Source organism: Diadema antillarum, unplaced genomic scaffold (genome assembly GCF_040938485.1).
Source record: "Diadema antillarum isolate AM-2024a unplaced genomic scaffold, OU_Dant_1.0 scf00000156, whole genome shotgun sequence".
In the NCBI taxonomy this organism is placed as follows: domain Eukaryota; kingdom Metazoa; phylum Echinodermata; class Echinoidea; order Diadematoida; family Diadematidae; genus Diadema; species Diadema antillarum.
The window spans coordinates 538,394-562,285 of record NW_027271045.1 but is presented as its reverse complement, the minus strand read 5'-3'; the positions used below and the strand labels follow the sequence as shown (position 1 = coordinate 562,285).

The following is a 23,892-nucleotide window of genomic DNA, read 5'->3' as shown; positions in this document are numbered from 1 at the left end:
ATATTCCAACCGGTAATCATGGCGACTTGTAAGGACTTGTGCAATGAAATTGTGATGCTATACTAGTCTCTTTGGACTTCGAGCAGTAATCCGGCAAAACTGCATATCTTAAAGTTACGTAGTCTTTCCAGGTTATTAGGTTGGTGATATTACCTGGCATTAATCTGGCAGATTTACGTATCCTTGATAATACAACAAATGCAAATTATGTTTTACCAGAAGATGGTTTACTTCATGTTTTGTGTTTCACGAAAACATAACCTCGCTTTTTGGTACAAAACATTCCTTCAGATTATGTAAATGTCTAGGAAAACGGCAAGCATTCAAACACTAAACTTGTTAAAAATAAAAGATGAAATATTCGGTTTTGCAGGACCTGGGCCATATTGATTCTTCGGCCATGATGTATTATCCGTGCATGCGAGTTCTTGTTCAAACTTGTGCATCAATGAGATTCGACAATGCTTTAACACAGCTTGCACCCGACTAGTTTGTTGCCATATTCCTGGCTTGCGCGCGTCTTGTGCGTGCGATGATGTAGAGTCCTATGGGTAGAACAAGGGTCACGATGTCCGCTGCAATGAACCCGATGGTTATCTGCGAGAAAAAGGAATGAAATTAAATGAAATGACATAACAACAGCAACACTAAAAATGATTACCACCATAACTGCCATCATCATCATAGTCACCATGCTTAATATGAATAATATTACCATTGCTTTCAACGCTATCATTGCTATAACAATCCATATTATTACCAGATAAATAGATGCATATGATTTCAAAAATGTGTACGAATGAATGAAAAACTATGCCGACAGATAATCAAAGAAGTCACGAAAATCCAAAGTCACTGGCTTGTATAAACGTGTATGTTACATGGCTCGATGCGGGAGGTTACACAACCAAATAAGCATTTCTCTAGATGATATCACATTGATAGTTGTTTCTTTCATCCTGTATGTGTTATTTATAAAACATAAGGATTAAAAAAAAAAACAGACAACAGACACAAATTGATAATCATACTCCTGTTTCCTACAAACATATCATCATTGTATGTATCATGATATTATCATTGCAGTTACATTAGACACAAAGGTTCCAATCGTTTCTCCCTGAAGACATGTGCAGTTGAATGCAAACAATAACACGTTATACATAAACATTCATAATATTCCTGATTATATAATCAGATGCATGCCAATGTTATATGCAAGTATACATCCGCATACAACAATAATTATATCAGAAACACATGCATGTGTCATGCGCTCTGACATGTGTGGGTGTTATTTCCCGAGTACTTTTCACTTGTAGAATTTAAATTCAGGGAATCGCCGCTTGCAGCCTGCATTAGTCAGTGTTGCAGAACATAACATCCTTATTATTTACACACTAAACCTCTCCTCCCGCAGTATTGTGCCTACTTCTTCTTCTCTTCGTCACTCGATTTTCTTCTCCTTCTTAGAAGACTACACATCTGGTTAATATTCGTCAGGATGAAGAGCATAAAAGCACTATTTTATCATGTTTATAGTGACTTACGTAGAACGGGTTATTGTCCAGGACATTTTGTTGAACGATAAAGATTGGGTACTGGAGAAAGGAGAAAATGCCGCTCAGAGTTCTGATGGCACCATACACACTGGCGAAATGCTCGGCCGGAAAGCTGTGGAATAACAAAGCATGATTTCCAAAGCTGAAATTAATGATCATATAATAAACTTTTACTGTCCAAGACTTACAAAGAAATAGGCCTCTTATGTAAAGTGGATTTCCGTTATAACGAAGTCTTCCTTTACCGGCAGTTTTCTGTCATTTTATCGAAATTTCGGTATAACAAATAGATATCCGTAACAAAATGATCCAAATAAAAGCTGGGGCTCAAGTTTTAATAGGATCGCTTTGTTTCACTTTGTTTTTGGATATCTCAGCCATTTCAAAACCAGTTTTTATCACATAAACTTTGAATAACTTAGAATTGCATGCTTTGTAACATTTCATAAAAAGGTTTCTAATAAGTATTTGGCAAACACTTAAAAGCTGAATCCTCATAGCGACCAATACTATATACCATCCCTTTGAAAATGATATACACCAGGCATTCTATAAATAGCTAGTAATATGGAAGGTGATTTATTTCTGAAGCTTTCCTTTAATGTTCTTAGATTGTCTTTTTTTTTTGCACGTGCTTAATTATCACATTGAAGTGTTCATATTAAAATGATATATGTGACCCTGCATCACAAAACAAACAAAAAGTCGCCGACATGGATTTTTAGTTAAGATTAGATTCTGAAAGAGCAGACTCTAAGCTTTAAAATGATGTATAACTCAATTCAAATGGACACTTTTAACCTATCCAAATATTGGAAAGAAAGGACACACTCTGTAAAAGTGTGAACTGAGAAAACGGGCTCTGAAGTACTTGGTGTAGTCAAGCGCTTAATCTTTACCAAGCTATGCTGGTATTGCCTGAGGAATGAATTGGACAAAAAACAGGATGTTGACCCCTGGAGCAACAACAATGAAGGGATTATCGGATTAAGCTGAAATTGAGCATGCTTCAATAGCACATTCTGTACATAATTTAATACTAATTTTCATTTTTTTTTCTCTCCAAAGTTATTGGAATTGAAAGTGAAGTGTATGGACAGGGTTTTTGAGAAATGGGAAGAGGGTTCTATGAGACACAACTAATCACACTATTCCACCTGTTTGTTTTATGATCCCAAATTTTGATATGATATAGAAAAAGACTTGCTCATACAGAAAATGTGAAAAACTCAAGATTGGTTTGGTTGACTCATTTTACCTTTCTTCAGTCCTCACACAAAATCACTGTGTGTGACTTTTTGTTCGTTTTGTGGTGCACGGTCATATATATATATATATATATATATATATATATATATATATATACACACATTGTTTTGGCCAGTCCCTATGATCTTACTACGTGCCAACACCATTTGAGTCTGCGGTTTGTTTGTTTGTTTGTTTGTTTGTTTGTTTTCCATGGTTGACAGTAGTTGTTCAAAGGGCCCGATGGCTTGTTGGGCTCTGTTTTTTAACATCATAATAGGTAAGTGGTTTTTGTAGGAGATGCCAAGTAGTTAGCGATAGCATCTCATCTCTTTGGCCTGTATTCTCCTTTCTAGATCTTTGTTTAGGGTCCATGTCTCACATGCATACAGAAACCATGGGGAAGAAAAAGGAGCGCGTAAGTCTGTTTTTTTTTATACTTTATTGTGATGTTTCTATCACTCCAGATGATCCTAACCTTTGTCAATAATGCAATTGACTGTTTAATCCTGGCGATTACCTCTGGTTTTGAACCTTGGTCTGTGAAAGCTTGGCACTTTTTTTTCCAGCTTTTCACATCCAACTAAACATGCCTGTACAGTGTCGGAAACAGAAAAAGCAAGCACACAAGGGTACTGGGGGCACTTCTCCTCCCACACGAAGGTAATTTTGCATTTTCAGACATGAAATTCAGCGATTTGGTGCAAACTTTTGGTGCAACCTGGAAACATTGAACCGCACATTACTTGAATATGAGACCATTCTGAAGCAAATAATTTTCACACAACAATAGATATATAATATAGTCTTAAATGAATCCCAAAAGGATTGGAACAATCATCCCCTAGCATTCCCACTGATTCCCACTGATCAGTTAGAACCCATCCCCTTTAAGTCTACAAAGACATGGTAGAGGTCTTGGTGGTGTGATGTTGGAGGTTCTCGCAAATTATCCTGAGATTGAAGATTCGTTCTGTGGTGCTAGGTCCAGCTATAAAACCAGCCTGTTCTTCCGCAATGATTAGCTCCGCCTGTGGCTTCAGGCGGTTTTAAGCAGAATTTTCAGCTTTACCCTGCTCGGTTGACAAATCAAGCTAATTGTACGGTATAATAGTTCTGGCCACGCTGAGGGTTACCTTTCTTATGCAGGGTAAATACTAATGACTGTGTCCATGCATGGTGGTAGGCTATTCTCCTGTCTGCCAGATCTTGTTGCAAATCTTTAGTAGAACATTTACCATGTCTTTACCCCAAGCTTATACTGGTTCAGCTGGAATGCTGTCCACTCCTGGTGACTTACCCTTCTTTAAAGATTTCACAGCTGCCTCTACTTCCTCTCTGTAGTGGTGTTGGTTAGTATCTGTCACTATAAAGGGGACGTTCAGCACTCCTGGGTCTCCACTGGCATTGTGTGGTCGCTACAGTGCGCTGTTTGCCTGCCAAGAATTTCCTCCTCTGCCGTCAGAGTCTTCCCCTTCTTTATCTTGAATTGTTGTGGACCCTTTGTTGATTGATGTTGGCTAGTTTCTGTACCAGTCGGAATGCTTTCTTGCTATTGTTTTTCTTTAAACTGCTATCCAAAGCCTGGTATTAATCTTCGGTCCATGTTTTTTTTTTTTTTTTTTTTTTTGCCTTCCTCATGCTTTCCTTGATTTTCTGGGAGATTGTTTCATATTGATTTGCCCCTTCTGTCTCTCTCCTCTTTTTCGTCAGTTCTCTTCGTTTGTCGCATAGATAATTTCAGGTGTGATTCATGGCCTCTTCATTGGTCGATGCTTAACAAGGATCTCACTGGCTGTCTCTGTCACTGCTGTGTTGAAGGAGTTAATCAGTGTATCTATATGTCGGTGTCGTCTGTGTCATCTGCCTCAAAAGTGAGAGAAGAAAATCTCCCGTCTATCCTGGCTTCAAACGCTTCAGCCACATCTGGATCCTTCAGTTTCTCAAGATTAAACCTTATCCATATGTGACCTTATCTTTTGATCTTCTAAGTCGTATTCGGAAGCTCATCAACACCAAGTCATGATCATTTCCAATGTCATCACCAGGAAAACTGCGTGTTTTGGCAATGTCCATGCAAGACTTGTAACGCGTCTTTACCCTGATGTAGTCTTTTTGGTTGTGGGTATGTCCGTCTGAGCTATGCCAGGTCCATCTTCTTGAAACTTTGTGAAGGCCAAGTGTACTCATCGGCCTAAAGTCGTTGTAGCTGGCAAATTCTAAAGTCTTAAGCCTTTGTGATTTGTTTCTGTATTGGAATAGCGGCCACATGTGCCTTTTCAAATCTGGCAAGCGTCTTCACTTACTTTGGCAATCCGGTCACCTTGCAAAATTACATCCTTTGGGGAAGTTTCATTAAGGTTTTCTTACAACTGGTCATAGAATCCCTCTACCTCTGCGTCATCATGGCTTGATGTTGGTGCATGTGCCTGGATGATAGTGATGTTGAAAGGGTTTACTCTCAAGCGGATGGTAATGAGCCGACTCGAAACTGGTTTACATCCCATGACGGTTTTTGAAATCTCCTTGTTGATGAGGAAGCCTACACCCTGTTCGTGCTTGTCCATTTTGCTACGGAAATAACGCTTGTGACCGTCATAGGTTAGCGTTTCTCCAATGTTCTTCCATCTCACTTCACTGAGACCTAGAATGTGTCGATGGTATCTGTCCACATCTTGTGCCAATAGTTCCAACTTGCCTGGTTCTCTTACTGACCGAACATTAAACGTGCCAATGATGATGTTGTTCCTAGCACGGATCTTGTTCATCGGTACATTAGTATCAAATTGTCCACCTCCGCCTGATGAGCAGCAGTAGGCGCGGTCCTTGATGGCCCGGGCGATGACGACCGATCCGGTACGAATTGCGAAATGGCTGTCATATTCATCTTCATGTAGTGTGTCTTGGGCAATGTGTCTGGGGGAACCCATACCTCTCCAGGCGATAAATCCCCCAGCATAGGCTCGCCTTGGCTCTGGACACGTGGCCGTTGAGCCCTCGCTGAGTGCCCTTCCGCGCCGACCGGTAACCCTTGTTGAAGCTTCTCGCCCAGTGATATTGTGTCGACATCATTCCCTCACGTAGTTTAGCCACCGGATGAAGCGGTTTCCCGGGATGTGGCGCTTGGAGCCAGCACACGAGAGGAAAGGGCTGGGTGAGGACCAGTGATGCCCGTCCGACCTATTTATGTAGGGTGCAGCACGCCAGACTAGTATACTCAACGCAATACTGTTTGACCCTTTCTGGTTGGTGAACCTTAAAAAGGCAGCCACATGGATCTTTCAAGACGAGATGAGTATATGCGAATGTTGCATCCATATACATACACATCAATAAAATGCACCATGTATTTATACTTCATATAAAATTTGATTGCCCACCCTCAATTTTAAAGTAAAAACTGCATGAATGCTCACAAACACAAGCAAGACAAGAACTAGAACAGCCCTATAAGGACAATAACTAGATAATAGAAAGGGTCGTTTTGGTTACAAGCATTAGAAGAGCTGTAGTCGTTTTACCTGAGACCAGGCACAAAACCCATATGATAAATCCTTGCCCTACAATTACTGAACTTAATAATAATTTTATGCCTTGGTAGTCGTTTTTAGTACGTACATGACTGCGGTCACAGCTGACCCAATGCCAAAGAGGAAGGGGCGCGTAATGACGATGAAGACGAATGTCAGGTACTGAAGCTTGAGGCTCGGGATGAGGAGACAAATCGAGTAGCCGAGCGAAGCCAGGCTGGTCACGGCCAAGGGCAGGCAGCTGTCTTGAAGGTCAGCAAAAGCTTTTCTCTCGGGTGATCCGTCTGTGTGAACAAGGACTGCGTCATTATGTCGCTTTATTGAAACACATTTCAGTTTCATCATTATCTTATATAAAAATTGTGCTGCTTACTCACTCTATACCTGCTTATAGTGGAGAGTTTTGTAATGGTCGTAGATGCCGAGCATGCCAATTGACGGAAAATAACCACAATTCAGTACAAGCACGCTATAGATATCATAACGTGACGCTCTCAGTATTGAAGTTAGAAAAAATGATGGTTTGATTATGAAATTAGAAGAACTGAAAAACGTTCCTGTGAGTCGAAGGAGTTCTTTTTAAACTGACTTCCGAGTAGAAAGGTCATAGGAACGTCATGATTATCAGATTACTGTCAGATTAAACCAAAACAGCATCACTTATAATCAAATGGCGCCTTTCACGAGTAATAAAATTGAGAACGTACTCACCCATTCATGTCAGTGCGATATACATGTATTCTTAATCTGCATACCCTCATCAATACAAAGTAACAATGCATTTAAATGTCCGGAATAAGCAAGATAAGGTGAGGAGTTGCCTTCGAAAAAGACAACTATTCCGTCCATAATTATCTTGTAAATGTTGTCAGCTGTAACGAATTTGCGTGGCGATCATATCAATGGTGATACTGGTCTATTTACAGCCCAGAAAGGTGATTCATGATAATGGACTCACCCTTCTCACGGCAGGATCGCCACAACTTGTTGCGGTCCATTAGAAGTCCGCTCAACGGACCCACTATTATTGTCGTAATCTGGCTGATGGAGAACACATTCAGGTAGGAGCTCACTGTAATTACCGTGGGCGACGGAGACGAAAGAAAGAAAAGTACGGAAATAGAACGAGTATTTTCAAGGGCATGAAGGGAGAGGATGTAAGCACAGTGTGTGTTTTTTTAAGGTGACGAAAGACTGTCAGGTAGAAGTGCAGGTAACATGAGTTTTATTTCATTTTATTCTGTAAGCTTTGTCTAAAAGGTGAATGGTGGTACATGTATCTTCATCATGTTCATTGCCATTCTTGTTTATTTTCACCATCATGACCACCTACCCCACCATTTTTTTAAAGAATATCCATCCTCATCCTTGTGTCTCTATTTCATCTAGTCATTGTCACCATCAGTCTTCTTCTGCTTACATCTGTCTTCATCACCAAGAGAAGGGCAATCTTCACTCGATATCCCACAACATTCTTCAACGTTGTCATTATTTCCATCCTTATCAAACTCATCACAATTATTTATCATTCACCATCATCCCCACACTAATCACTACCTTCATCAACGTTTGAGTTTCCATAAATCCACAAACCGACTAATAATTCGATGTCTTCCGGTTTTTATGCTTGGTCGTTTAAATTTGTGTATTTTCTGTATATTTTTGTGTGTCGGGAGTGTGTATGTGTGTATGTGTGTGTGTGCGTGTGTGTCTGCAGGGACGGATCCAGGAATTCCGTAAAGGGGAGGCGGCTTTACAAAATTAAAGGGGGTGCATGCGCTCCCGTTTTTTTTTTTATTTGTACTTCTTCTGTTTTAACAAGAAATAACGAGGGGGCGCACGCCCGGTGCGTCCCCCTCTGGATCCGCCACTGGTCTGTGTGCGTAAGGAGGCGATTGGGGCAATGTGGTACACCATCCTTGCTCCTTTACTTATTCACGGTACTGGTGTATAATGAGTAAATGAAACATACCCACGTCGTCATCCCCTCCGGCCAACTCTTCTATGATGTAGTTGATAGTGCCGAACATGAAGAGTAAGTCGAGCTCAAGAAACATTTGCCACACGAGAATCAACCAGAACGGCATGGAGCAGATGCATGACATGAGAGAGCCGTATCCCAGGGCGTTTTTCTTCTCCATTTTCTTTCCCTCTTTGTCAAAAGGCTTAACCTGTTCATTGTCAGCTTTCTGTTCCGGAACAGCATTATAATTGTCCTCTTCGTTCCCTGCGTAAAAAAAAAAAACAAATAAGATTAGACATGGCAAGGTTAAACGTGGTTTAGTTTCATCCATGCATAGTAGTGCAGGCCTTGAAGTCAGATTTAACGAAAATTCAACATAATTTTCACAATGAAAGAGCATTAGACTTAGCTCTTTCACAAAGGGGAAATAGCATTAACCTTGACATATACTACGTCAGTAACAAGAACAGGGAATGTGTACTTTTCATATGAACCGATATTTCTTGAAGTTGTCTTTATATTTTCTTTATATTGTACTGCACAGTAATGTTTAGCCCGACCAGACGCCGTGCGAAGCACGGCTTCAGAGCAATGGGTCTTTCGCCATCACCGCGAAACCACAACACATCTACAAACCTAACGATAATAATTCATACGTTCCGCCATAAATTGTACATTATACTCGCGTAAAGTGCATGCCTATACCGCAGAAATGTACATTTTATAAGACGTAAGGTAAGTCAATAGGAAGCCCTCGCGATAAGTCCACGGAACAAAAAAAAAAAAAAAAAAAAAATCTTTCTAGCGCAATCCCTAGCCGTCGGAGTTAATCGCTGCAGAATTCAAAATACCACATTTGAACGATGCGAGTTGTGCGCAAATGCTGATCAAAATATGTGCGTGCGCCACTTGGACCCCATTTACAGTGAGTGAAAAAGCCTTCCTCTCACTGTAAACGCGCAAAAGGCCAAATGCGGTACCAAAAACGGCCGCGCATTTGGCCAAGCTCTGGAGGTAGTCTCGGCCCGGGCTCATCCCGGGCTCGCGGCCTGGCCTTTTCTCACTGAAAACGCAAACTGGGCCAAATGCGGTACCAAATTGCGACCGGCACGCTCCCAATATATAGTCATTTGTTTTACAAGCAGAGCGCCACTACGACAAAAATGAAAGGTTTGAATTAAAAGCCCGGGCCGAGCTCTCCACTGTAAACGGACAAAATTGCGGGGCAGAGTACCGAAATTGAGGCCGGGCTCAGCCTGGGCTCAGCCCGGGGCCGGGCTCGGCCCAGCCCTGCACTGTAAACGGGGTCATAGACTTTTGTGGATTGCGCAGCTGCTTGAGTGTCCGCAGCGCGGTCGATAATGTGGCCTTTGAAAGTGCAGCGCCGATTACCGAGTCCGCTCCTGATTTTTTAAATGTGGCCGTGCAAAGGAGACTGATCTACGTTTCGCACACGCTGCATTAAATCTTCGTTTTCGGTAAGTTGTAAATTGTGTATGTCAACTTCGAAACAAAGATATGAAGTCTGATTATTGTATTGTAGATTGTCCTCAATGAGTCTGAGGTGACAAAAATGATGTCATGAATCAAAACTCAACGCGATCGACGTGCGTCGCTTTGTGTTTTGAATCTCAACTCGAATAGCCCTGTCGCGTTGTGCACAGCGACAGGGCTGTGTATAGTTTAGTAATGTCATGGTCTGTAGTAGTCTTCTGATCCAACAGTTTCGTCGCCAAATTCATAAATAACTTGTTTAGAACGGATTTTCCGATTTTTCTGAAACTTTCAATGATGTATTCTACTAGCACTGCTGTATTCACTCAATCCATATGTAAATATGGGTTTCATTAGCATTTAAGAGTTAATTCATCATATAACGGATTCTTGAAGGTGCATCATTGAACTCAAAGTGGTGGTAATCCTATGCTTATTTTAAAATAGTAGGCTATTCAGATGCCTTTTAGAGTTACAAATCTAAATTGCATAAATTATGACTACAAAATGAAAACATCTCCTTATGAGCACAATTCAAAATGTTGAATCACCACTGCGATAGCAACTTGAAACCATGATTCTACACACGCAACTTAACTCTGTGAAATGAATAGATGATACTAACACGTCCAGAATTTCACAAAACACCAAAACAATAGGAAAAACACGCAAACACCGTTAATGATACCGATGGTAATTCGGAATTTACTTGCCTTCAGGGTCTTCCTCACGAATGCGTCGGTGATATAATGGATAAATAGGGAAGAACTATAGAATTGAAAGCTTCTAAAAAGAATTAAAAAAAAAAACCTGATGAGAATTGGTAGGACTTGTGGTTGAACTTACTGTTTTTCGCCGGTCTTGTCTCTTCTTGATTAGCTACTCCCATCGACTTCGTGGCATTAATGCTGCCACTTTCTCTAGCGGTCGTCTCTTGAATGCTGATGTCATCTTTGCTAGGTTGGTCAGCGTTTACTGCGACCTTTTCTCCAGGTCTTTCCCCTTCTTCATCAACTTCGTAGGCCTCGTTGACAAATACGTTCTTCTCTTTCGCAGTCACCACCTCTGCCTGTTGATCGCCCGCCGAACGCTCTCTCAGCCCCCTGCATCCGGGAAGTCGGTAGTTGCTTGGCAACGGGCGAGGAATGAACGTGCGCGGGAGACAGAGCGCGGTGTTAATGCCCATGAGAACGACGGATGCCGCCATAAGGAAAAAGAATACGTCGAAGGCAAAACCAGCCTCATGAACTATCTAAAGAACAAACAAACAAACAAACAAACAAGAATTAAAAACCAACAACTGTGAGGCAGATGTTTAATATTTACCTAGTGCAATCAGACTGAGGGACAATGCTCAGATTGTAATACACTACTTTTGTTTCGCTTTTGTAGCGGAAGCGAGATATCGACGTCGCATTCCGTCGACGTCGTCGTCGGCGGCGGCATCAACAAACTGGACGGTGTACTGTCAATAATTTCGACAGCTTTGAGCTATGTCCACCAAACTCACACGACAGGTACATGATAATGATAATATTGATTATGATAATGATAACACTTATATAACGCTTAATACTGACGTTTCTAAGCGCATAACCTCGAAATGTCGGTCAAGTGTATAAATGGGTGTAGTCTGACAGAATCAAAGGTCTAAAGGTCAATGAACTTGCCCTGATAAGCACCGTCGTACTCACACTATTGTGGTGTACTCTCAATAAATTCCCACATATTTGAGTTGTGACCACCAAACTCACACCACAGGTACATAACCTAAAAATATCGGTCAAGTTCGAATATGGGTAAAGTCCGACAAGATCAGAAGTCTAAAGGTCAATGAACTTGTCCTAATAAGCACTGTATACTCACAGTATTTTGGTGAACGCTCAATAACTTTCCACACATCTGAGATATGACCACCAAATTCACACCCATGTACATAAACTGAAGATGCCGGTTAAGGTTACAATGGGAGAAGTCTGACAAAGGTTATAGGTGAAAATATTAAAGGGACTGTACAGTACTAGTAGAGGTGAGGATTCAGCCTCTAATGTTTTGCGAGACATTTAGAAACCACTCTATGAAATGTTTAAGAGCATACAATCTAAGGGGAATCAAAAGTTTGTTTGATGAAAATCGGTTTTGAAATGATTGAGATATCCAAACAGAAGGTAACACGAAGAGATCCTAATAAAAGCCGTGGCCTGTCAATTTTATTAGGATCGCTTTTTTTTTGGATATCTCAGCCATTTCAAGACCAATTTTCATCAAATAACCGTTGAATCCTTCTTGGAATTACATGCTCTTTCATATTTCATAAGAACACGTATAAACCTTCTTAACTTTTATACAATCACTCATGTAGACACACACAAAAAAATACACTCCCTTGTATTCTTTTTTTTTACTTTTATAATTATAGTTATTATCAATTTGACACATATTTACACACCTGCATGCACCCATGCACGCACATCACATCCAACACGATGTTGAATTCATCATATTATACAGATTGATATTACCTCGAATGTCATGTATCTCTGATATTGATTTTGATATTACATTGTTGTATATCCCTTGTGTGTCTATCATTGCTGTGGAACATTATCCAGGTCATACCTGTGCTCTATACATTTTAGGTATGTACAGATGCAACGTGTATGCATGCAAACTAAACAAATTCCAGAAATGGACAATAAAATAAAATTGAAATGGAATAGTAATAATGCTTGTTCTTTAGAATCACTAAAGGTTAATGTTTTCCTTTCTCCTTCTCTCTCTCTCTCTCTCTCTCTCTCTCTCTCTCTCTCTATCTATCTATCTGTATGCGTGATGCATCTCACACATAAGCCCCCCCCCCCCCGCACACACACACACACACACACACACCGCTACGAAGAGGATCCGAAAGTCGGGGAAGGTCGATTTTCTGAAAATGACATGACATTATTCCCTTACTCTTCCGCTTTAATTTCATATATAACACGGCTCATAAAAGTACTCGGTTGCGGAGATATCGATGATTTTATAAGAGCATGTCGAGTGTTGTAGGAAATCAGCGTTTTGAGAAAACTGCCTTTAAAGGGATAGTACAGTATTGGTGGAGATGAGAATTGGGCTTTTAAGTTTTTGCAAGATACCAAGAAAACACTTATGAAATAGGACAAAGCATACCATTTAAGAGGAATTCAAAGTTTATTTGATGATAATCGGGTTTAGAATGATTGAAACATCCAAAAACAAAGTAAAACAAAGCGATCGTAATAAAGTGTGGGTCCCACACTTTATTAGAATCTCTCTGTTTTGGATATCTCAGCCATTTCAAAACCAATTTTCATCAAACAAACATTGGATTCCTCATGGAATCACATGCTCTTTCATATTTCATAAGATGTTTCTCATTATCTCACCAATAGATGATAGAAACATGAAATTAGGTCTCAACCAAAACTATACGATCCCTTTAAAGTGTTGCTTCCGACGCAGTCAAGGGGAGGTAAGACAGTTTTCACCTCTTGACATTGGGAGCTATGGTCCTAGCAACCTCCGCAATGTTCATTCGAGCTTGGCCGTGTCTCACCTTTCCGGGCAAGCCTTGCGTGCGACTTGCATAGAACAATGTTTACTACCCGGAAGTACCCGCAGATGACCCGCACATGACAGTAGCTATAGCACGTATCTCACCCGTCGTCGCCCGGAGATACACACGCAAATCCTTTTTTGGGCTGACAACTCGGTGAAGGAATTCCTCTGAAGGAATGGCAGAGGTCCCATAGAATGTCATTATCTTGGCCGCATAAGGAGACTGCAAAGTATCTGCGTGGTGCTGCCGCTAAGGGCCTCCTACTGGCGTTCTGGATGGACCTCTGCGGGCATCTCCCCGCGACTCACCCGGAAAAAGTTTTGGTCATGCTCAAAACTTGGCTGCGGGTAAATCGGACTTTCGTGCGCACCTCCGGTATATCGCGCGCTAGGTATACTGTCAGGCGCGGACCGACTGCTGGGAGGTCCGGGTAGTAAAATTTTTTTCCCGCAAGTCAGCCCGCAAGGCTTCCCCAGACACGATGTGACAAGGCCTTGAGCATTCTCAAAACTCGTTCCGGGTAAGTCGCGGGGTTTGCCCTCAGAGGTATACGCAGGACACTAGCAGGAGGCCCTTAGCGGCAGCACCTCGCAGGCAACTCCCACGCATGGTACTTCCCAGTCCCCGTGTGTCGCTCGTAGCTGAAAATGGATCTGTTTCAAAGCTCTCACGCAGGTCACACGTAATACACGCAAGTAGCAGGCAAATAGCACGCCCCTAGCAGTAAGACGTAAGTAAGGAACTCGCCAACATCCTTGTTCGCCCGCAGAAATTCTCCTGCGTCCTGAAAAATCCCTACTCGCAACAAGCCCGCGTAGATACCCGGAAAGGCGTGACACGGCCTTCAGCGCCAGAAGTTTACGCACAACGAGCAATCAGTCACCAGGGTGCCACGCTTTCACCAATAAGATCACTCCCTCGTTGCTAGGGGCGGAGTCTATCTGCGGTGATAAATCCAAGTCTGTTCCGTTGAAAGTCGGAAAATCATGGCTCAGAAAAACACTAATTTCTTGCCTTTCCCTTGATCATTTAGCTACAAAATTTCAGCAGATGACAGACGAAACATTAGACTGCCAAATTTCGCCAAAAGCAGAAATTTAATGGTTTTGACCGATTTTGATGACCTGACTTCAAACTTGATTTTCTCGGCTCAGCCGTCAGTGACTTTCGGATCCTTTGGTCGTGGCGGGTCACACGTATATGTAACATACCAACTGTAAATATATATATATATATATATATATATATATATATATATATATATATATAGATACATACATAATATATACTTATACATATATATGTGTGCGTGTGTTAGACACCAAAAACAGATAAGTGCATTTTAAGTAAAATAATCCGCTACCTGTGAAATGCATCTCTTGAATACGGTAACTGCAACGCCACTTCAATGCTGGCGTCATTCTCAACACGCTTGTAGACAATATCCATTAGTTTGACAGACTGTTATGATTCTTAATCTAACGTAGGAAGTTTTCGTCGAATTATATTGTAAGGAATTATGCGAGGAATCGCAAGAAGCTACATGTATGTTGTTTTTTTTTTTTCGGTTTGCAAAGACCGCTGTCATTTACCATGTATACGACAATTTTGTTGACCGCGCACACAGTACATGTACATGCAGTCATTGATCCGTCGTATATTAAAGCCCCTGTCACACTTCGAAGGATAGACCCACCGTACAAGAAACGGGCGATGTTTTGCTCATCCGTCATGTCCGTTGTTCAAATCGTCAATCCGGTGGACAGAGTGCAAAGTTTCCGTTTTAGAGGAGCGCACATGCACTGTTTAGGGGCCGGACAAAATGAAGAAACAACCCATCTTGGGCGATTGTGTACAGGATAGTGGAACGCGCGCAAAAGCATGAGAAATGAATATGAACTGCTAGCCCACACCGCTTTATTCATTTTGATCCTAAATATCATTTACATGCAGATTTACCCAAAAGTTTCTCACTTTACTTAAATCACTTTCATTCATGCCCGATGCTACCTCACAAATTTAACCTTCTCTATTTTTTGTTTCTGATTAATTTTTTTTTCTCCAGATGTTCTTTATACTGATTAACAGCCGGATGAACGTTGATTTTCTCAAGTAAAGGCACGTAATTATTCTTCATTGAACTCATCCATTGTATTTGCAGATCCTGAAGTCATAAAACACTATTTTGACTGCATTCAGAATATCAATGTCAGCAATACATTTTTAAAATTTGGACATTGACTCAAGGTTTGAAGCAGTATCTATTTTCTCTCAAGCAGTTTCTGTGATACATCAAACCAAATGCATCAAAGTCACATGACAGTAAGATGGCTCATTTAGATTTCCTAATGCTGTTCGAATCTTGACGTCATGGGTTTTAATTTTGATGGCTTCTACTCATTGTCTCATTTTCAACTCAAGGTTCACTCATAACTTTTAACCTGTGAATATCCAACAGTTTACCTCAGCCGATGCCCAGTCATACCGAATATACTTCATTGCTCATTGCTCCATGATAGCGAATCTGATCAAGGCTGCCCTTTTTGCTGGTAAAACCTACAACTGGTGTATTAATCATGCATGCTTCCATAGATTTTGTTCAGATCTCTGCAGTTCCTCAGTATTTACAACAATATTACAACAGCCATGATAGTAAACTGACTGAAAATCTTGCTTTTCCGAAAGACTTGTTGTCCGGTCACAGAGGGGTGACAAGTCCCCCCCCCCCCCCCCCCAGAAGATGATGGGTTTCCGACCTTGAAATATGATGCATGTTGCTTTCTTTTTGATGTGCCTCTCACCTTTTCACCTGAAACACAACATTTGCAAGGTAAATCGGGGAGACTTAGCAAAATAGTTCGAATTTGTTTCGCCTTTGGGTCTATGACAATCGGTCATTCGAACCAAATTGCCTGTGTCTCTCAGGACCAATTTGCCATTTCTTGGACCGCATCTGCCCTCTCTGTTGGGAGCTTTCCCTCATCCAGGCGGCAATATACTTTTGGAGGGCCATGTTGGCATTCTGCAGCAACGGAATTTACAGGAGGCCTAGCAGATCGAAAGGCGAGGAAAACGACAAAGTACAGGAGATACGGGAGAAAACGTGCAACTATGGGACAAGGGTCGGATCGCGCTATCCGTTTTTGGCGAGGAAAAACTTTGTGCATGCACAAAGTTTTCTGGCCGCTCTTACGAACATCTCCGGAAGACAAACGTCCATCCAAAAGATAAAAAGGACATGAGACGCATTTTAACGGATACCAACGGATGCCGAAAATCTACCTTCGGTTCCTATGCGTTTGCCTTATCCGGCTAAGTGTGACAGGGGCATTATGCACCCGACATACGACGGTTTGGTTAACCGCACGACCTGCGTTTGCAGTCTCCACACCGTCGTATATATAGGAGAGGACGGCATAGACGGCAAGACTCTATAGAGGTGATTATTACACAAGAATTACATCAAATTAGAAACTGAAAATTTCACAATATGTATAACGGAATGTCTACAATCGAAATGACTGAAAAATGAATCTCAGAATCGAAAATTTGACCGAAAATCAGGATATACGACTGTTCGGATGACCGCCGACGAATTGACACACGAGCACACACACACAGAGACTGATAATGGGACCAAGAAAACGAGTAGACAAATAGATCAGTTTGTCACAGTTCTTACCTTCAGGATGAGAAAAATGATCACAGATCCGCTATACATGGAGCTGACCATGGAAATAACTGTAGAGCGCTGTGATGGAAACAAATTGCCAACCTGAAAGATATTAAACCACAAAACAAGAACGAGATAATTCTTAAAGGTGCGGAAATAATGTCATGCGAGTTCGTATGTGCGTGCGTGTGTATGTGTGTGTGTGTGTTTATGTTGTTATTCAAAGAAATAATTTGTTACGACTGTCTATTTAATATTTCAAGATTCATTTTGTTCGATTCGGGCTCGATTAAAACATCAGCATTTTCTCAATTATTCATATCATGATGTCATTCAAGCGGGATCTCTGATTTTCACCTATGACGCACACTGCCCCCTGAAATTGCAAGGGAAATTTTTATACATTTCCAGAGCTTCATCTCTCATCTCACCAATCCGAAAAAAAGGCTCCATCACTTGCCCATAACATGTTATATTTTAAAACCCATATTCTGCTTCACCAGCTGTTCTTCCGTGAAGTCCAGTTATATCTTCTTGAGGCGGATTACTTTCCCTGATTACACAAATGTATGCACTCAGCGGTTCTTTGCTATGAATGAACAACAAATCTTATACGTGCGTAGGTTGGGATTCTCCGTTTATGTCCTTTCCGGGGTCAGTATTCATTTATGTGAAAAGTCCATGCTTTAATAGCAAATTGCGGAAGACTACAACAACATGCAAAAGTGAATGAAAAGGCAACAGTGTACTTTCTTGCCACGAAATATCTCATTGACACAAGATGTAAAATTGTTTTAAAATAATACTGAAATGTTTTTTCCCTAAACAGTTGCGTCGGGCACATTCGGACAACTATAAAGTCGAGAGGAAATATTAGTGCAATAACACCTCAATTAATTTCTGCAACGTTTTCTAACAAAAATGCAATGAACAAACGGAAATACAACAATACATTGAGATTTTGGTAAATATGGACTTTTACCAAGAAAAGGTTCAACAAACAAATTCAATAGGTTATGCACATACAAAATAAAGTAGATTGTTGTATTAGCTCTTCTATAACATGTTCAATATTGCAGAGGTCGTCACAACTATCACACAGAAAAGATGCTTGACGATATTACCGCTTTTTCCTTCGTAGCAAAGCAACTTAAAAGCTATTCTCTAGGATTTAGACGGATGTAAAAAAAAAAAAAAAAACGCGAAAAAGTGCAAAATTTTATTTCCTAGGTGCCAGTCCCACCAGTCAGAAGTGTAAACATATTGAAAAATGAAATGTGCTCATTCTGTAAGTATAAAGTCCTAAACATACCAGATAGCATACTAATACCTATCTATTCGTCTCCCCTCCCCCCCCCCCCATCTCTCTCTCTCTCTCTCTCTCTCTCTCTCTCTCTCTCTCTCATATTATGCGTGTTGGTGTGAGTCATTAGCAAGTCTAACAAACTTCTTCATAATTATATTCCTTCCCTTTCAACACTTCTCGCCTCATTGTCTCATGCTATACACCTGTAACCATGGTAACATTCCACATTAGTATTTTGCAACTCGGAATCTTACCTGCATGCTAGATAAAAGCAACAGGACGCCTCCAATTGTGAAGAGGATGGTAGCGGGAAATATGAGAACCGAATATTCAGCCGAACTAAATGCCATCAACAGGTACCCACTCAAAGTGAGCACACTGCAAGAGAGAAAAAAGGAAAAGTTACTTGAATAAATCTAAGTACATTGAGGCTTATATCTTGTCAATTCTCAAGTTCGCTCTTGAAAAACCCTACTATTATCGGACGAAGGTCACATGAAAATTGTAATACTTTTAATTCAATAAATCAACCCAATAAAGAGTCAAATGAACAACACAAAATAAAACCCTCATTTTCTTCTATTAATTGTGCTTTGCAATAAGACTATAAACGATAGTATGTTGTAAATGTGTGTTATCAAAAACATTAGCAAAGTTAATGCGCCTCTTTTTGTTCTATATGCTCTGTTGTTGTCTGCCTTTTTGGTATAATAATCATAATTAAAGCATGCAACCTGAAGTGGATTTGTAAGAAGTAAGTAAATACGGGTGCACATCAAGAGCTCGACAGCCAAGAGTTATACCGCCCACAAGTTTAATACACAGCCATCTATAACATCCCACGAGCTAGACACTAAAGTGAACAAGGTCCATGAGTTCGACATCAAGTAAAGTATAGGCCCGAGAGCTGTACGGTCCACCAGTTTGATACTAGGCAAATAATAGGCCCATGAGACCGACAATACTTCACGGGGACAGCAGCTGTTTGTCGGCCTTATTTGCCTGGTGTCAGTTTCGTGGGCCTTATTTGCCAAGTTTCTAGCTCATGGGCCTTATTTTCCTAGTGTGTTGCTAGTTGTTCCACTATTGATTAAGAGCCCTGCAAATTGTTGATTTGGATTATCTTATTTTTTTTTAGAGGAGTTTCTGTTTTGTACTGTAAGTCCTTTTACTTCACTTCGGAGAATGTATTAACTTGCTAAGGCCCCCATCTCACTAGGAAGGCGACCATGGCGACCATGGCGATCTCTGACGACTTAATAAATCGTGGCGCGATCGCCGTCCGTCTCCAATTTTGACCTCCGAAGCGATAACACTACGGTTTCTCTACGCTCAACCTGCGCTGTAGGCGATAGTGTCACGATAATGCTACGACGCTGCCATGTTTTCGCCGCTTTTCCAAGCCGACGAGAGGCACTGCTTCTGCGATCAAAGTGATCGTATTACGATATTCGTACGCTTATCAAGACCTTGCTACAACAGTGATACGATCGGAGCGTCAGTAACACGTTTACGCCGGGCTCATTCTACGATCTCAAGCGATCGGGGTATAAAATTGGTTTCATGATATAATTTTTTTCAGGCAGATGTCAGTATCAAACCAACATGGATATGCAGAATATGGTTTTACCCTCACATCTTTTCGTTCTAGAACACACCAGTTAGAACCTGATGTGTAATACAATATTAGTTAAGTCATCCATTCAATTCTTAAAAGGGTAAAATGTGTATATAATATTAAATAACTGCTTATGAACAAAGTACAAATCGTATCCTACACTGAGACAATTTTATAAAGATATGTTTGAAAAGATTACAACCTAATTTACCTTCTTTGACTTGCAATGGTATATGGCAAACAATTTGATAAACAGAGTAGATTCGTACTGAATGTGCGTGAAAAAAAAAAGAGAATTTTATACGCTTTTCTCCTTGTCCACCTTCCTGGTCTGCGCATCACTTTCTTTCGTTCATGGTTTGTTCCTGTTACGTAATACTGTAAAAGTGGTAATTTTCATGGGCGATGGGGCCGCTTTCGATGCGCTTGAGTTACGCCTAACGCGTTGCTACCCCGTCAGAGTTACGAATGTGGCGCTTTTTTTAATGCGCTCGTGCATGAGGCGATTGTGATACGCTCTAAAACCACGGCTACCTCGCCACGGAAGTTTTGAACATGTTCAAAACATCCGTAGCGATCGAGGTCGCCGACCATGGCGATGGTGATTTTTGATGATAGTAGCGGAATCGCCATCTAGTGAGATGGGGGTATAAAGGCCGTGTCACACCTTTCCGGGCAAGCCTTGCGTGCGACTTGCGAAGAACAATTTTTACTACCCAGAGGTCTCCGCAGATGACCCGCACATGACTGTACCTAGCACGTATCTCACCCGTATTCGCCCGGAGGTGCACACGCAAATCCCTTACCCGCAACCATGTTTAGGCCCTGTCACACCTTTCCGGGCAAGCTACGCGGGCTTGTAGCGTGTAGGGATTTTCCAGCATACCGGATAATTTCTGAGGGCGGACAAGGATTTGGGCGAGTAAATGCATGCATCTTACTTGCTGGACGCGTTCTACTTGCGGGTATAGGCCTATTGTGTGACCTGTGTGCCAGGCGCGTGGGGGCTGACAACTCAGTGAAGGAATTCTTCTGAAGAAATGGCAAAAGTCCCACAGAATGACTTTATCTTGGACTGCGAAGTACCTGCGTGGGAGTTGCCTGCGAGGTGCTGCCGCTAGGGGCGTCCTACTGGCGTTCTGCGTGGACCTCTCCGGGCATTATGCTCAAAACTTGGTTGCGGTTATATTGGACTTGCGTGCGCACCTCCGGGCAACTACAGGCGAGACACGCGCTAGGCACTGTCAGGTGAGGACCAGCTGCGGTGAGCTCCGGGTAGCAAATTTGTTTCCCCGCAAGTCAAGCCGCAAAACTTCCCCAGATACGATATGACAAGGCCTTGAGCATGCTCAAAACTTGTTCCGAGTGAGTCGTGGGGGTTCGCTCTTTGAGAGGTACACGCAGAACACCAGTAGGAGACCCTTACCAGTAGCACCTCGTAGGCAACTCCAACGCAGGTACTTCTCAGTACCCGTAAGTCGCTCGTAGCAGAAAACGGATCGGTTTCAAAGCTCTCTCGCAGGTCAAACTGAATACACGCAAGTAGAAGGTAAGTAGCACGCGTCTAGTAGGTAAGAAACCAGTGCGAAACTTGCCAACATTCTTGTCCGCCCGCGGAAAATCCCTCCTCGCCATAAGCCAGCGTAGCTTGCCCGGAAAGGTGTGACACGACCTTTATAGGAGCTGGCATAATATCCCAAAATATCTTCCGATTCCAGAAAACTGGTAAGTGCGTCAGCAGGCCTAACTACTGATAAACACTCTAGTTTCTTTTTGTCTGAGCGAATGCTAATGGGACAGAATGACACGCGCATGCTCTCCATTACCTGGATATACAAAACTGCAGATATCTGACAAAGATGGCTTGAACTCGTGACCTTGTATGGCGTTGATTCCGACTTTAGCACTCTGAAATATTTTTTTTTTTTCGTATTCGATGAACCGAATAAAGTCAGATCCATTCAATGTTGCTGAAGTGGGTACGGCCCAAGTTTATTTGCATACCTGTATTCGAATGTGTGTTTGTGTCTCTGATTGTGTGAAATACGTGGTTGTGTGTGTGGGTGAGTGAGCTCCATGACAATGTCATGAACAAGGACTCCTCCATTATGTCCACTGCACAAACCTCAAAATTATTCACCCCACAAGCAAGTACACACAAAGCTATGACAACGGATGTCTCCTGTCGCAATTAGAGTGATAAAGTTGTCTATAGGGCTTTACGTGTGGTAGTCATTCAGATACTGTATAAAGAAGAAATGAGTCTGCAGAACTTATAACGCAATGATTGTCAACATGTCTAGACAATAAATTGATGATTTCGTGACGGTGAGACAATTGTATTTAGGTCCTATGACTTACAGCATGAGAATGAGGAAGTGGATTTCATAGCTTGTAATTAAGCCATAATCATTCAAGTCCCTCAATAGGAATCATAGTGCCAAATGGATAGCAGAAGTTATGGTACAACATAATAGTTTACAAATATGTAAACCATCCAGTCCATACTTGGTATTTTCTTGGTGTTTCTTACAAAGTGTGCCAAATAAAATGAATGTAGTTAAAAAGGCGAAAATTAGTCACAGAAACTAACCTCAAAACTAAACGCGAAAGTTGAGTTCCAAACCGGTCAAAGAAGAATCCTAGGGGAAACATACAAACAGTTTGCGCAGCTGTTGCCAGAGAGTACACCAACTGAAGCTGAGCGTCTTGCTCAGGGCAAGAGGTTTTTACGGCTCCTCCCGTCTGGAAGTTTGTTGCCATGGTGATATCATCGCTAATCTGCATGGAAGACAATACTAGTAGTCAAAAAGAGGAGGAAATGTTTGCTGTTCATATACGCAAAGATAACATTGACTTCCGTTACATTTCGTTAATGAAAATTTGCCTGTAAACCATAACTTTACTGATAAGGATTACGAAACTGCATGCGCCTTGGAATATTCTGCGTGTCCACACTTATTTTTAAAGAATCAATTGTTTTGGTGGGACTTGTGTTGATTTACCACCTTTTGGAATAAAATTTCGGCATGGCAATGAACAACACATGAAATATTGTTTTAATGCCTAGTTTCTGTGATAATTATGATGTGTTGTGACGGGGTGATTTGTTATCTCTACACATCTTTTATCTGTTTGTTTCGTTTCTTCTCTCTCTCTCTCTCTCTCTCTCTCTCTCTCTCATATATATATATATATATATATATATATATATATGTATGTGTGTGTGTGTGTGTGTGTGTGTGTGTGTGTGTAAATAAATGCATAGAAATGAAGCATTCTACAACTGATTGTCGAGATACGCGGATCATCTATACAAAGCTACACAGCTAGCAGTGGCTAGGAAAGATAGCCAGACCAGCTGGGGTCATAAGGTTCAGTCAGGCATGCACACGGGTTTCAGATTTATCCAGTCCATACGAATTTTACCTTCTGGCAATACTTGGAATAAACTAATCTTTTCATAGCATGATTTTCTAATTTCTGTACATGAATTTTAATTCTTTTGAAGAATTCATTGTATAGGACTACTGAAATGAATATGTTTAAAACAAAAGAAATTTGATTTAGAATCTTTTGAATAGGAACTAGTTAGATAAAATGGGTCTCCTTTAATCTTCATCTCCGCCTCAAAGCCGAACTTCAATGGTACTGAAGGAAGGTTTTTTTTTTTTTTTTTTTTTTTTTTGCACTTTTAACTTATCAACAGATCTTATGACTTTCTGCTGAGGGAACAAATCAATGAAGGTTACCGTAGATTTCAAAATCTATATTTCGTTCAAACAGAAGGAAAAATTGATTGTTTTTTAAATCAAACCCGGGAAAAATGCGCTAGCAATACCTCTCTTTCTTCTATCTCCCATTCAATGTTCCCAATAAATCAGTCATTTCACGAATATCCAACTCGACGTTATC

At 41.2% G+C, this 23,892-nt stretch overlaps 1 protein-coding gene across 1 annotated transcript; it reads right to left on the bottom strand.

The window, feature by feature from the left end:
* Nucleotides 1–486: 486 nt before the first annotated feature.
* Nucleotides 487–22,740, bottom strand: LOC139722072 (equilibrative nucleobase transporter 1-like). Its single transcript, XM_071633394.1, has 9 exons — nucleotides 22,571–22,740; nucleotides 18,614–18,737; nucleotides 17,063–17,155; nucleotides 10,644–11,049; nucleotides 8,313–8,567; nucleotides 7,299–7,412; nucleotides 6,429–6,624; nucleotides 1,551–1,674; nucleotides 487–597 (listed from the first exon to the last, which is right to left on the bottom strand). The coding sequence occupies exons 1-9, from the start codon at nucleotides 22,738–22,740 to the stop codon at nucleotides 487–489; spliced, it is 1,593 nt and encodes a 530-aa protein (XP_071489495.1).
* Between the last annotated feature and the right edge of the window lie 1,152 nt (nucleotides 22,741–23,892).

Bases quoted from the DNA above. Each gene is read 5' to 3' on its own strand.
- LOC139722072 (XM_071633394.1), bottom strand. From the start codon at position 22,740: ATGGCAACAAACTTCCAGACGGGAGGAGCCGTAAAAACCTCTTGCCCT. The intron at 8,568-10,643 runs GTAAGTTCAACC...TTTTTTACGCAG, and splicing joins GACAAGACCGGCGAAAAACA to GGAACGAAGAGGACAATTAT. The intron at 6,625-7,298 runs GTGAGTCCATTA...TTGTTCACACAG, and splicing joins GCGATCCTGCCGTGAGAAGG to ACGGATCACCCGAGAGAAAA.